General features: G+C 39.2%; 1 protein-coding gene across 2 annotated transcripts in view; it reads left to right on the top strand.

Moving 5' to 3' along the window:
* Positions 1–14237, top strand: part of myom3 (myomesin 3) — a 95611-nt gene that overhangs the window by 14134 nt on the left and 67240 nt on the right. For both annotated transcript variants that reach the window (XR_005992239.1, XM_041794033.1), the window contains exons 4-8: positions 2923–3076; positions 5448–5605; positions 7339–7431; positions 8192–8280; positions 12343–12378. Coding sequence is in view for 1 of the 2 variants with exons in the window: in XM_041794033.1 (XP_041649967.1) it covers positions 2923–3076; positions 5448–5605; positions 7339–7431; positions 8192–8280; positions 12343–12378 (530 nt within the window). In the remaining variant the exon portion in view is untranslated. The remainder of the gene's footprint in view (positions 1–2922; positions 3077–5447; positions 5606–7338; positions 7432–8191; positions 8281–12342; positions 12379–14237) is intronic.

Below are 14237 nucleotides of genomic sequence, written 5' to 3'. Positions count from 1 at the left end.
GAACAGAGCGGTTTAGGTCACTGAGAACTGGAAGCAAGGGGATTGTGGCCCCTTGTGACATGATTTGCTGTATGAAAATCCCTTTTCTACTGCTGGAGACAACTCACACTGTCTGGGTCACGCAGTATTTTTGTTGGAACTCAATACCACTTTCAATTATGGAGGCTTAGCGCCAGCTTTTTTTCTCTTCTCCAATCCGTCCACAAATTGATAGGTGTCTTGTTGAGCCAGAGAGAATCTGAAAAGTTTGTTGTATGTTGTGTTATTTTATCTAAGAATAACAAAGTTGTTTCGATGAATGTCCAGGGAAGGTCACGATTCGAAGTGAAGGAGAAGATTGGTAACACTAGAAGATGGAGAGCGTGAAAAGGGGGAAGTCATTGAGGGTGCAATCACCCCCTCTTGAAAGACAAAACACATCTGACAGTAATGAGCCTCAGCTGCAGAGATGTGGCCTGCCAACACGGCATCTCATTAAGTGCCCTTTACCGTGCCACCACCATCACCCTCCATCTTATCAGCGAGTGCCTGCCCCATCCCCTGAAGTGCTAAGTTTAATTTGGTGTCACCTTCAGCCTGATTCACCTGTTAAAGCCCTCTACCTCTTGCATTAGCAAGGTCGATTCCTTCTGAAGTGAAATTTCTCCATCAAAACTCAATTCCTCACAAGTATCAGCCCCTCCTCAGAAGTGCTGGGATGAATGCAGTGTGGATGGATATTTTAGGATGGAGGCTGGATATCGAGTAATGCTGGGGATGATTGACTCCTCCCAGGATAAGAGGAGAAGGACGGATGAACTTCAAAGCTCTCGCGGATTGGCACACTATTTCTGGAAGGCCTGAGTGTTGCAGGATGGGGGAGCATGACATTTGTTTTGATTTGTGTGGAAATGGGGGTACTAGATCTTCTTCTTGATGGCTCCACATTAAAACCTGATTTAAAGATCGTTTCTATGCTGTCATCTACTTGTGGTAAAGGGGTAACATGTAAATTATGCATTTGATTCATTCATGCCGGGGTTCTCTTGGCAGGAGGGGATCACTGTTCTTTCCACCAACACTCAATAAGAACACTTTCGCCATAATTAAGCCGTAAACCGTCTCGTACCCACTGACTTGATATGTTCCAGTAGTTTAGTCTCCTGAGGCTTAAAATCTCTGAGCCCACAGAGATTAAAACCACTGGCAGACACACATTTAACTAAACAAGGCTGTGGCAGAAACAGTCATATCTGTTTGTTTGAGTGCTTGGGAGTGTGAGAGGTAGGGTACCTATTTTTCTGAATATGCATTTAAGCATGCGCACATTTAAACTTGCATTTTTATTCATGCTGTTTGTGCATTTCAGTGAATTATGGTAAACATTTGAAGGGCCATTCATGCTCTAGTGGCTATCAAAGCTCTGAGAAGTGTCTGTGAATATTTAAGATTTTATCTCTTTGTTGGTGGTGTGTGTGTGTGTGGAGTGAGGTTCAATAACTGTGCCCTGAGGACTGTCAATCAAGAGATGGTTTGGGGTACACACCCCTCTGGCAATGGGAAGAAGGATTATTAAACGAGTGATTTTAGAAGAAGGCAAAATCTATGATAGTGTGGGGTAGAGTGTGTATACCCCCATAAATATGGATGAACTATATATACACGAGAGAAAGCAAGATGTGATGGACATGTAGATATATCCACTGCTTCAACATGCCATACAGATGTATAGTCTGCCAGAGGGTTCCAATAAAGACTAGGCTGTAATACTAACTTCAAATCTGTCAAAAACAATAATACACACTGGAAATGAATGTTAAAAGATCTAACAAATTCAGAGGCAGCTAGGCTAGCAGCAGCTAAAAACTACTAAAGAGCACTGGAGATTTTTAGGAACAAAAGCCTTGGGAATGATCCAATTAATTTCTGTGAGAAGGAGGCATGTTAAGATAATTTAACTCCCTGTTTCAGACTTGTATACGATATAAATGATAGAGCCATGACTCAAAAACAAGCCTGGAGAAACTGTACCCTCTTACAGCATCTTCTCTACTTACTATGCCACCTTGATATGCTGACATGGACAAATAAACTCTGCTTTGGCTGAATAAACAGGCTATCACAGCACATGGTGTCTCTATGACAGCCAGCTTGATAAAAGGGAAGTCAAGGATGTCACACAGGCTGCGACACAGCAACTGTCCACACCTGAGGGACTCCTAGAGAAACACACATCATCATTTTGTGAGATTTCAGAGCACTGGCACTGCATCTCTACACAGTGACGTGAATCAGCAGTGGCAGCGAGGCTTCATATCCTACTGATAAAACACCCACTTCTCACAACCTTTGAATGTGTGCGACAAAGGCGCTTGTGTGAAATGGCACGTAGGTATAAATGGAGCAGCAATCCACAGACATCATTACTGAGGCTTTCCAACAACAAACTGCCAACAATCATAAAAATAGCGTTCGTCTGCAAATGGACTGGGACAGAAGAAAACATTCACTTGCAACTGAAATTAAAGAAAAAACTGTAAAATTGCTGGGGGGTTTTCTCAAAGGTTGATCAGTCTTATTATGAACCAAGCCTCGGTCTGACTTGCTGTCTCTCCTCTTTTCACCTCTTCTGATGAAGGTCTGCATTGTTCTGACAAGCAACTAAAAAATTAAAATGAAGAAAATTACCACCAGTACATCTTTCACTTTTGTTTGAAATTAATTCTGAAGCTTAAGCATGAACTTTAAATGTTTAGACTAACTACTTCTAACAGTTAAATAACAGAATAAGACCCTCATTGAACTGGTCATACGTCAGCATTAGTCATCTGTTGGATCTGCATTATACACATCATCATTCCATACAACCGAAAACATCAATTTAGACAAATGGCATAAAACAAAATAACTCTGAATCATTAATTCTGTGCTCTACTTTACTAGGGAGATCCTCAAGGAAACTCTTGCTGCTGATCAGGCGTACCAAAGACAAAAATGGACCCTGTTTGGGAACGAGGCTGAGAAGTTGGAGCTAGCTGTGATCAAGAACCAGCATGTGTTACGTACACGTGTTGACTCCAGGGCACTTCGCAGGAAGGTAAAAATCAAGTCATGAGAATTACTGACTCATTTTTGTACTGCTTTCTCAAAGAAAAAACCCTTTAATCCCTGCTGTCTTCATCATGTATTCAACCATGCAAAAAGGCTACAACTATCCCAGATAGTGATATTTGATTACCTATTAAATTGCACAAAATGTCATGTCATGTCATGTCATGCATTTTAATCTCCTATGTTTGATTTTTGTGCCAGTTTATTGCACTAGATGTGACTCTGATGGGGAAACTTACACCCTTTTTGGTCAGTAAAACTTAAACTGTGAAGTTGACCGGCCAAGCGGTTTGGTTACACCTCATATTATAATCCTTCAAACAGAAAGCCTTGGTTCCACTCCAACTTGTCATTTCCGCATGTCATACCCCACTCTCTTTCTCTCTCATTTCTCATTTTATCCCCAATCATCTCAAACAAAGATATAAAAGTACAACTCTAAATAAAAAGCCAAAAGCTTAAACCATGGTTATTCATTGAGTCTGATACAGGAAAAAAGTGTATGTTTCAATTTGAAGCAAACACAAGATACTTGTGCTCTAAGGCTTAACTGGAGAGTGGGAGAAGTAGAGCTAGCACTCATCCCCGTCGGACTAGGCAAGCAAAACTTATAATTAAGCCTTCAACAGACCCAGGCTATGCAAAAGGGTGGGGACAGCCGAGAAAGGGTGAGGTGCCCTGACTGGGCCTAGCACTTACCCCCACCAGACTAGGCTGATGCTCTACATCCCCCTTCTATCTATCCTACAACGACTCTAACTACAACAGGACTACTGTTCCTATCAACAACATTACACCTGAAACTGAAAAAGGTACACAAGAGATATAGAGCTTACCAAGAGGGTGGGGGAAGCAGAGCTAGGGTGAGGCCCCTTGACTAGGGCTGGCACTCACCCCTGCCAGACTAGGCCGACGCCCTACATTCCCCTTCTGTCTACCCTACCATAACTCATAAATACGCCTTCAGTAGACCCAGGCTTAGTAAGAGGGTGGAAAAGCAGAGTTAGGATAAGGTGGCCTGACTGGGCCTAGTACTCACCCCCCGCCAGACTAGGCTGACGCTCTACATCAAACCTTCTACCTACCCTCGCATGACTCATAAGTACAACTACCACCCATTGTTCCTCCTGATCAAAATCCACTGAGTGGCCCTTGTCTTCTGCTATGAACCCTCTACACCCCAGTTCTACTGTACGAACCCTCGCTATTCATGTTCTGCTCCTTAATCTGATTATCTAAGCTTATTCCTTTCATAATCCTCCAATGGAACTGTCAGCCTCATAAAATAAACTATAAATTAAGTTCAAGTTTCCCTCCCAATTTTTACTGCATCTCCCAGATCTTAGCACCCTTTAGCTGGCCTGGCTGGTGCTTCTGCCTTCTGTTTTCAATTCCAGCTCCTAAATTTTCAGAACCCTGTTATGCTGCCATGTATATCTACCTTGTGACAAACTGGCCTTACACCCTGTCAAAATGTGCCTCAAAGTTGCTGACCCTGAGCAGAATGGGCATGGTGGGTCCCTCTGAACCCAGCACTTTAGGTTCTGGGGTTAAGGGAGGACATCACTGTTAACCCCCAATGGAAATTTCACTCGAATATCCTCCATAATCCAAAGGTCCCTCCAACTCAGCTTCTTCTTCTCTACACCCTCCCAGTTCATCCACTGTCCCTGCTTAGCCTGAGCTACTGCCTTAGTACACCTTACTATTTCCTCCTGTACCTACTACACTTCCAGCTTCCTTCTATCTTTAGAACCTACTTTGTTCCATGCTGGTTTGCCTGAGCCAAGCCTCAAGCCTCCCTGTCCTATCTGGACATTGCCTACAATCTCAGTATGCCTAAGAGCTGCTTCTGTTCCCTGTACTGCCTGTCTTGGGTTCCATTTCCTTCCTCTAGTTGCATTTGGAACCAGGTTACAAATGAATCTATCTTTGCTCTCTGATAACAACAGCTCTGTTCTAGCCTTTGTGCACTTGAACTCTTCTGCTAAGCTAGTAATTGGGAGGTAAAGTATTGAAATAAACAGTGACCTAGTTAAAACAACTTTGATATCAAAAACACAGACACAAAAATAAAGGTGTTGGTAGATGTTAGCTAAATACTGTGATTTATTCTTTTCTTTTTCACTCTGATGTATCTCCACAATCAGATTACCCAAGGTGAATTCTAGTTTATCTCATTTGTTTCTCTTTTCTGTTTAAATGAGTTCTGAATGACTTAGATGCCTCTTTTATAAACCAAGGTTTGCTCTAGAGATATAGAATATTTTCTGCACATTGTTTTCCTTTCTTATCTTTAGTGTGTTTTTATTTAGAGTTTAAAAAGTTTTCATTCTCTGGATGTCCCTGTGCTCCAGGCAGAAATGAAGGCATCAGCCCACATGAAGTACATGGAGCGTCTGAGCCAGAAGGCCCCAGATTTTCCGATCCCTCTGAGGGCTCACACTGTCTGGGAGGGCATGACGGTCAAATTCTCCTGTACAGTCAAGGGCTGTCCACCCCCAAAGGTCACATGGTAGGAACTTTTTTGTCCCCGTAAATCTTTCTGGGCTTCAGTCATCCTAAAGAGTCTTTTTAAAATCTATTTCTTAACTTCACTTGATTTGAGAGTATAAAAAGTTGTATGGGCTGCGCAAAGATAAAACTTTGCAAAAATTACAAGTTACATATTCATACTGTGCACTCAGTGTCAATCAGTGAATTCATCTAGTCATTCAAAGAAACTCATCCCCAACGAAAGTGACAAATTATCATAAAAAGACATTAATTAAATTTTAATTGCCATCTTTTGATGCTCCCCTTTTTGTTTGTACTGCAAATTAGAAGCAATATTGGAAAAAAAAATGTTCCAAAGATGGCTGTGTGGAATTTTAATGAATGATTCTTCACCCTTGTTCTGATCTTCAGGGGCTGAGTGCACCAGCTGGGCACACAAACATTGTTCTACTCTCCTATGTCAGACTTAAATAAATTAACACACAAATCAGTCATAGCTATAGCCGGTCTTCTCAAACACATTCATGTGAATATTTGCCATTAGTATTTCTCTGTAGAGCCAAAGAACCCTTCTTAACCCTGCATGGAGTTGTCTGTCTGATAAATATGAACACGTCTCATGGAGTTTAAAACAGCCCTCATGGCAAAAAGTGGAAAAAAAAAGTGGTGAAAAGTAGTTACAGACTAGCAAAAATGGGTTAAAGGTGGCGAAATGGGATAACAGTGGCAAAAATTGGCTAAAAAAGCAAAAAAAGCGGTGAAAAAGCAGCAAAAATGGGCGTAAACAAGGAGGCTAAAAATGGCATGAGTAATTTTAAAATCAGAACCCATTAATACTTTCAGCTCCAAGATAAAGAAACTGTAAGCAACCAATGCTACTGATCAAACACACATGATCAATATCATCAATGAATCACAATTTGGGAGGTCCCATTTGCTGGGTTTTGCAGGGTCCCAGCCAATCCTGTGGGCAGACCTGCACAGGTGGAACATGAATAAAGCTAAGTCCTGCTAGTGCACAGGGTATTACTGTAAGTCGGTGGTAACTTCCAGTTCCATGCATGGCGTAATGTTATGCCCAGGTAAACCAATAGATGGTGCTGTCAGCCCCTGTTGACATCAAGACAAATGAATCCATCAAAAGAAGAGAGGAAACTGGAGCATTAATTCTGGAAATTATCTGCAAACACTCTCTTTATAATCAATTCATTGTGAGATCATTTAAGGAATACATTTTGAGGGTTAAACTGGTGTGTCAAATTATACATCTACTGTTGTAATCACTGGATATTATAGACTTGCACTCCACAATTTTCTTGTGAAAACCATGAGCCATGAGCCTATGACTCGTATTCCTTCAGTTGAAAATATGGACATTTTTCATGGCTTTAACATGTCAAACTGTCGACTTTGATGGTTGAGCTGCTGAGAGACTAGCTGATGAGCAGACTGCATGTTCAGTATTCATAAACTTAAGCTGAGATCCACATAACCTGAGGCCCGAGGGTTTCTACATCCCATATGGGACCCATCGAGCCCAATAAGCTGCCCTCAACAGTGCCCAGCACAAAACAGAATGAGAGATCAAAGCCCCCTTTGGCTGCTCTACATTCGGTCGATCAACCAACATTAGACTGGTGAAAGACTGAATAAGAAGTCAGTAGGCCAGGTCATGAACCAACCAAGTACAGCTTGTTGTTCCCCTTGCTTTGATATTCTAAAAAAATTTGAACACACTTAGATCTATTTCAGGTATAAGGACGGTCGGCCCCTGAGGATGTCTGACCAACCATGGAATTACCATCTTCAGCAGAAGTTTGGTCTAAATACACTGGAAATTAGAAGGTAGGATTACCATTCAAATCCCTAATTAACACACTGAAACTCTGTTAATCATAAACTTTTGATACACTGAAAATAAAAATGTGACATTTAAAGATTTCATGTTAAAATTCATGCAGATATTTACAGCTGATATATCAGCTTTACATATTGGCAAAATGCACAATTGAACTATCAGGTATAGGTGGTTACCTAAGGCAACACACACTCAAGTAGGCCCAGCATGAGCCGTGGATATTCTGAATGAAGCCCCAAACAACAACTACCAGACCTTCTACTTCCCTGCTCCTCTCTCAGCTCACAGCAGTTTTTTAATAATCTTACAGGCATTATTGACTATTGCATATGCACTGCTGCCCCCTAGCTTCTGATTTTAAGAAAACATGCACAATAAAAAGCCCTAATGTCTGGAGATCTCTTAGAACTAATGCATGAAGTTAGGAAATTGCAATGTTACGAGATCAAAAGTGGCTGTCAAATTAAAATTAATGCTGGTGCTGTTTTGTAAGTCTGCTCCATTACCTAAATTTAAAGAATGAAGCGAGTCAATTAAGCTGAGTGGTCTGGAGTTAAGGCACCACATCTCTTTGTTTCATTATGCTGCATGGGATTAACTTAATAGCCACTCCAACAGAGAAAAGCATCCTCCCTGCCTATGACAAAAGTGTGCAATAAGAGCACACGTTTGTAACACTACAGATATATTTACATTTCAGCTTAATCTTCAACCACTCCATTCTTCACAGATATTTTTTATCCTCAGATGCTCTCCTGAAGATGCTGGCGAGTATAAAGTGATAGCCAGGAGTCACTTGGGTGAAGCAGTGACTTTTGGAACACTTGTGGTCAACTGTGAGTAGTTGTGTAGTCCGGCACAATGTTGAAGCACTACATTTCATACTTGGATTACAATCAACAAGTGAAATACAAGAGATTTGATAGGTTACAGAATCTAAGGTGGTCATTAGACACTAAGACACAGTGACAGAATCACGGGGGAAGAAATCATCTGCGGAGCTGCAAGATCATAGGCCATTTAACCAGTGCTAAGAAAATTTAGAGTTGGGATGCACCAATGCATCATTTAGCATCAGTATCAGCCCTGTTTACAAACAACCAAATGAGGTCAAATCAGTTTCCACAGGTTATCTGGTGTGTCCAATCAATATTATGCTGAAATCCAGTACATCTAACTCCAAGTAAGAGATTTTTACAAAGCAGAAGATGTAACAAATTTGACACAATCTGACCTGTTTTGATTGTCAAATATGCGAGAAAATTTTTGCACACTAGGAGTCTTATATCGAATAGAAGTGATGAAAAAATATTGGTATTGGCATCAGCTAAACATCAGTATCTGCCCTAATGTTCACAATCGGTGCATCTTTTATTTCCAGAGCAGAATATTATGGGTCTGATATTATGGGTGCACACACAAATCCGATCCTTGACACATACGTTGCTGGTGGTCTACTGTAACATCTGCATTTGACCCAAAATCACAATTTCACTGCGTAGGGATGACATAAATGACTGTTTTAGGTTCTACTGATGCTAAAGCATTCATAGAAATCAAACTTTTGTTCTAACTTAGTAACTGATATTCAAACTTAAACAGTACATAAATCAATTAAACCATACATTTAGTCAAATCTCTAACAGATTAAATTTGTTCATGCAGATGAAAAAATGTCAAAAAAATATGTCCAAGCCAAATTAATCTTTTCAAAACGCAGGGGATAATTTTTTATGGTAAGGTCAAAAATACTTGGCCTTTATGGAAGCTTGTTATATAAAGCCTCTCACCTTTAAAAGGGAATTTAAGAACTGCCACTGAGGTGAAGTTTTATAAATCACTCCCACAATATTGAGATGAAACTTTTTTCACAAATGCAGTCCAAATACTGCAGTTCAAGTATGACTCAAAACCAGCAAAGCTGACAGGAAACTTTCTATTATGAACCAGCAGAAGTATGAAAGCACTTGCCAAACAATAAACAGCACAACGGGCTGTGAACGTCATATGCGTGCAACCAACATCACCATAGCCACAACAATGACACCTCACTGTTGCAGTGATGGACAGCCGCGAAACTAGTGATAAAACAAAGAAATTAAGTGTACTCACTGTTAGCTGACCTCAGCCATTATTGAAGTTGAACCCAGGATATCTCTGCAGTCTTTAGTACTCCAGCAGGTAGGTTTGTCTCTGGCAGTTTCCAGCGTCCTGCATTTTCAGCACAGATATTGAGTCAAAAAAGGAAAAAATTAAAGGTTTTTAAACGTGTACTTTTTCAACTGCTCCTCCAGATACTGTGAATTTTACGGTGTATAACATGCCAGCATACCTGCCCAACACCTTACAGCTGCTAAGGTGTTAGCTTCTCTGGACAGCTACTCAACGGCTAGTCCACGAATTTTCCTCCCATTGGGCTTGCTTTTCAACGTCTCTACAACCTCCTAGTCGTGTAGACTTTCATTCGCGAGAATCCCTTTTTTCTGAACAAATTGCAAAACTTCATTCATCGAAAAAAAAAACTAGCTAGCCCAAATTTTTAATGGCTAAAAGTCTCTGCACTTCCCTGTAGCTCACGTCAGTAAAGTTTAACCGCCCCCTACCGTTAGCTCATTACATCAGGTGCGATTTTTCACGACATTTTGGACGCTTCAGTGGTAACTTTGATTGAAAAAGAAAGGGGTAAGTTACTGTTGTCTGAATTTATATAAACCTGATAATGATAAACTCGCCATGGTTTGTCATTTTCAGCTTATAAGAATGCTTCACTAGTCCATTTTAGCTGTCCTGGTGCTGGAGCTTTTTCTATGGAAGCACGTTTCTGCATACTTAACCAAAAGTAAAGAAAAGCAATTCTTTAAAGAAAAAGAAAGAAACAAAAATCTTTAATGGATATTATAAAATAAAAAGCCATAATTATGATGTGAAAAGTTGAAAGTATGAAGAAAAAACACAATTCTGATATAATGGTAGAAATTCTGAGTTACAGTAACTCATTAGATTAATCAAAATTGTAAGACTAAAAAGCCATAATCATGAGAATAGGAGTCAGAATTATGAGAAAGTAAGTCAATCATGGTTATGAGATAAAAGTCAAAATCATGAGGAAAAAAAGTCAGAATTGTAAGAGAAAATAAATAATGATGAGAAATGTAGTAAAAATTCTAATTATGACAAATAAAGACAAAATTCCGAGACAAACTCAAAATTCTGAGACATAAAGTTAAATAATTAGATATAGTAAGTCATAATTATTATATAAAATGTTGAAACAATAGTGTTATTACTCATAGCTCTGAGATTAAAAAAATAAAAATTATGAGATAAAAAATCATAATTATGAGATTTAAAAGTCATAATTATGAAAAAAAGTCCAAGTTAGAGAAAGTAGTTATATATATGACATTTAAAGTCATAACTATACATTAAAAATTAAATCATGAGGAAATATATATATATAAATATGAGATTTTTTGAAGAAAAAGTCAAAATCATGAGGAAAAGTTGAAATTCTGAGATATAGTTCGTCATTATTATTAGATAAATGTCAAAATAATGAGATCAAAAAAATTCAAAATTCTGACATACAGTCTAAATTCTGAGAAAAAATGTCAAAAACGTAAGATAAGTCATAATTATGTGGTAAACAGTTGAAATTCTGAAATTTTAAGTCATAATTATGAGATTGAAAAAAGTCCAAATTATAAGAAAGTAATTCATAACTATGTGATTAAACTCAAATTATGAGATGGTCACTCATAATAGTGAGAGAAGAGGCCAGGTTATGAGATTTAAAAAATCTTAATTATGTGATAGTCAAAATTCTGAAGAAAAAAATGTTGCAAATATGAGACTAAAAGGCCAAAATGATGAGGAAAAAGGCTAAATTCTGAGAAAATTGCAAATTCTGAGATAACGCTCAAAATTCTGAGAAAATAAATCCTGAACATGAGAAAGAAAGTCAAAATTATGAGATTGTCATGAGATAAAAAAAAGTCCAAGCTTTAAGACAAAATTCAAACTTCTGACTTTTATCATAATTATGACTTGCTTGCTCACAGTTTCAACTTATTTATTCCATAATTGTGACCAACTGTCTTAAATCCTGTCTTAAAAAAATAATTGCCTGTCATTCATATTTTATCTTTTATAAGTGGCTGAAATGGGCTTTTATGTTTTCAGTATCCACATGCCAAGCCACCTCTGTAATAATCAAACACTGTAACTTTTAAATGAATTTCAAGCATCTCTACCTTATGACAAACATAAGATAACAATGTGTTTGTTTTCTTTGTTAGCTGATTAGTGCTCAAATTTGATACGTGGACATCAGCTCATTGAATAGCTTCTTGCTACGGGCTAGTATTTCCAATTTTTGATTTCAAAAATTAGTGGCCTCAGAAATCTTAGGCAGTTAAGTCAGCATTAAGTTTTACTCTGTATTTTGCAACATAATGAATCATCCATGCATTTGTGAGGGGGGCTGACACTGTCTTGAATAGTGAAATATATAAAGTGTCATGGTCCTGAAGCTGCTAAGACATCAAATTTATAGTAGTGTTGACCCGTCTTTTGTTGAAAGCAGTTCCTGACAGTGAAGTTACTGAATATTGTAGATAAATTAGATGGTGAGAGCTTTAATGAAACACTTCAACTCCTCTCTGTGCCATCTATATTTCATAGACTTTCTCCCGTTGTTGAAAATAGGTGAAAGGGAATATTTGATGTGACATGAATGTGCTGTTGCCAAGTTATATTTGACTGCTGTTTCTCTCAACCTTGTGCCCCTTCAATTTCACAATATCTGCCTGTGTTTCTGTCTCCATCTATGACCCTCCCCGTCTCTCTTCAATCTGTCCTGCATTACTGCTCTACTGCTCTGTCTCTCTGCAATTCAGCATATCATGGAGCCATGGCTGGTTCAGAGACCCGCGGTAAGTTTCACGCCAGGGCCTAATGAAAAATGTCCCCTTTCATTTCTCTGCCACCCTTTGAAGTTTCTTCCCTCCACCGGTAAACGAGGGAGGGCTGTGAGGCTTTGAAGGCAGTGACACAACACTCTGCTGTGCATGCTGCACTTCATAAAAACAGATATGGATGGATAGAAAGGGAGCAGCATATTGACAGCATTTGTTTTACATGGGACTTTATGTTTCTGTGTAGGTGTCCATGTCTTTGGATGCACGGGTGTTAAGTAAGAGTATTCGTGGGGTAGTTGCTGCAGGGATAGAAACACTGGCTTCCAAGTGAGCAGCAACAACAGACATGTATATTTCATTTCAGGGACAGCCAGGGATTTAATCCATTTTGCTCCAAGCTATAGTGCATCTCATAATGGCTGTGGCACTCTTTGGCCTGGATCATCCTCCACAATATATTCTTCTATAAACAGGAAAACATTAGCATTGGCTGTTAGTTCAAAGATAACCTTTTTCATTTTGCAGATATCAGAAGGAAAAGCAGAGGTGGCATGGCATTGTTGAAGGCTAAAGAAATGGATCACAATGTGACTTTGACAAAGAGGACATTGTACTCACTATCTTTTTTGACTTTGATGTAGGGAAGCAGTCTCAGCCAGAGACTGCTTTACAACTCAGAAAACCACGAGCAAGGCATTTTTAAAGGTCACTGCTGAACTTTATAATCTAGAAATTTTATATCACAGTAGAATGAAGGTGACCCTTTGATTTTTTCCTACTGAAATCACAAGGATTAATTCCTGTCAATCTAGAATCATTGTACAGGGTTTATAAGGGGATAGATAGATAGATAGATAGATAGATAGATAGATAGATAGATAGATAGATAGATAGATAGATAGATAGATAGATAGATAGTCATTTATTGTCATTGCATTGTAAAAACACAATGAAATTACATTTGGCAGTCTCTTCTCTAGCAGCAAACACAGTCATCCAAGTGGTGGTTAGAAATCCGCAGCCTTACATCATCCATCTTGCTGGCGAGGGAGCGGGCACCCAGGAGAAAGAAGCTTGGTATGACAGGTTTGTGTGGGGCAGCTCTTAGCCTAGCCAGCAGCCTGGCTTGTTTGCCCCGCTTCCGCCTTTTCGCACAATGCCGTCTCTGCCTCCTCCACACTGGCTGTAGGTGTCGTGCTGCTCCACGTCATCCTCCTTTCAATCTCTGAGCACCCCGTTCTCCGGATAATCTCCATCAGGAAAAATGTAAACTCCGTGGGCACACTTTCAGTTCTGGTGCAAGTGTAGGGCTTTGTTTTGCTGCTACACTACTTCACTACTGCTACTATAAATGTTGGAAATACACATTTCAAGTTTATTGCCACACTTTAACAATAGACATGTTTTGGTGCAACCAGTCATTGGTTGGTAAATAAACTCTCTAAGAGTCTTGCTTGTAAAGAAGATGATTAAAATCCTAGAAAAATATGACCACTTAGTAATAGCTGAAGCCACTCTCACTGGTCCATGTAACTTAAAATCAAGCCATTTCTTCCCACTTAGGGCCGTTGAATCTACACAGTTACAAACTTGATTTGGTGGCATTCTCAGAAATGCAGTTATGCATTTTATATCATACAGCTGTGACTAGTCCAAGCTGAGAGAGTAAGCAGAGCTCATATTACAAGCTTGCTGTTTAGGTGTTGTGAGTAAAGTCAACGTAAACAAAATGATGCTGCAGTCTCGATCTGAAACAGTGTAGTGACTGCTTTTCACTGTGATTGCTGCCAGACAGAACAAAGGATGATGTTCAAGACTGTTACATGAAGCTTCAGTGATTTTTAAAATAGCTTTTAGATATGAAAAATATCCAT

The sequence above is a fragment of the Cheilinus undulatus genome, linkage group 8 (genome assembly GCF_018320785.1).
Source record: "Cheilinus undulatus linkage group 8, ASM1832078v1, whole genome shotgun sequence".
Classification (NCBI taxonomy): Eukaryota; Metazoa; Chordata; class Actinopteri; order Labriformes; family Labridae; genus Cheilinus; species Cheilinus undulatus.
The sequence above is the reverse complement of the archived record's forward strand: the minus strand, read 5'-3'. Positions and strand labels throughout refer to the sequence as shown.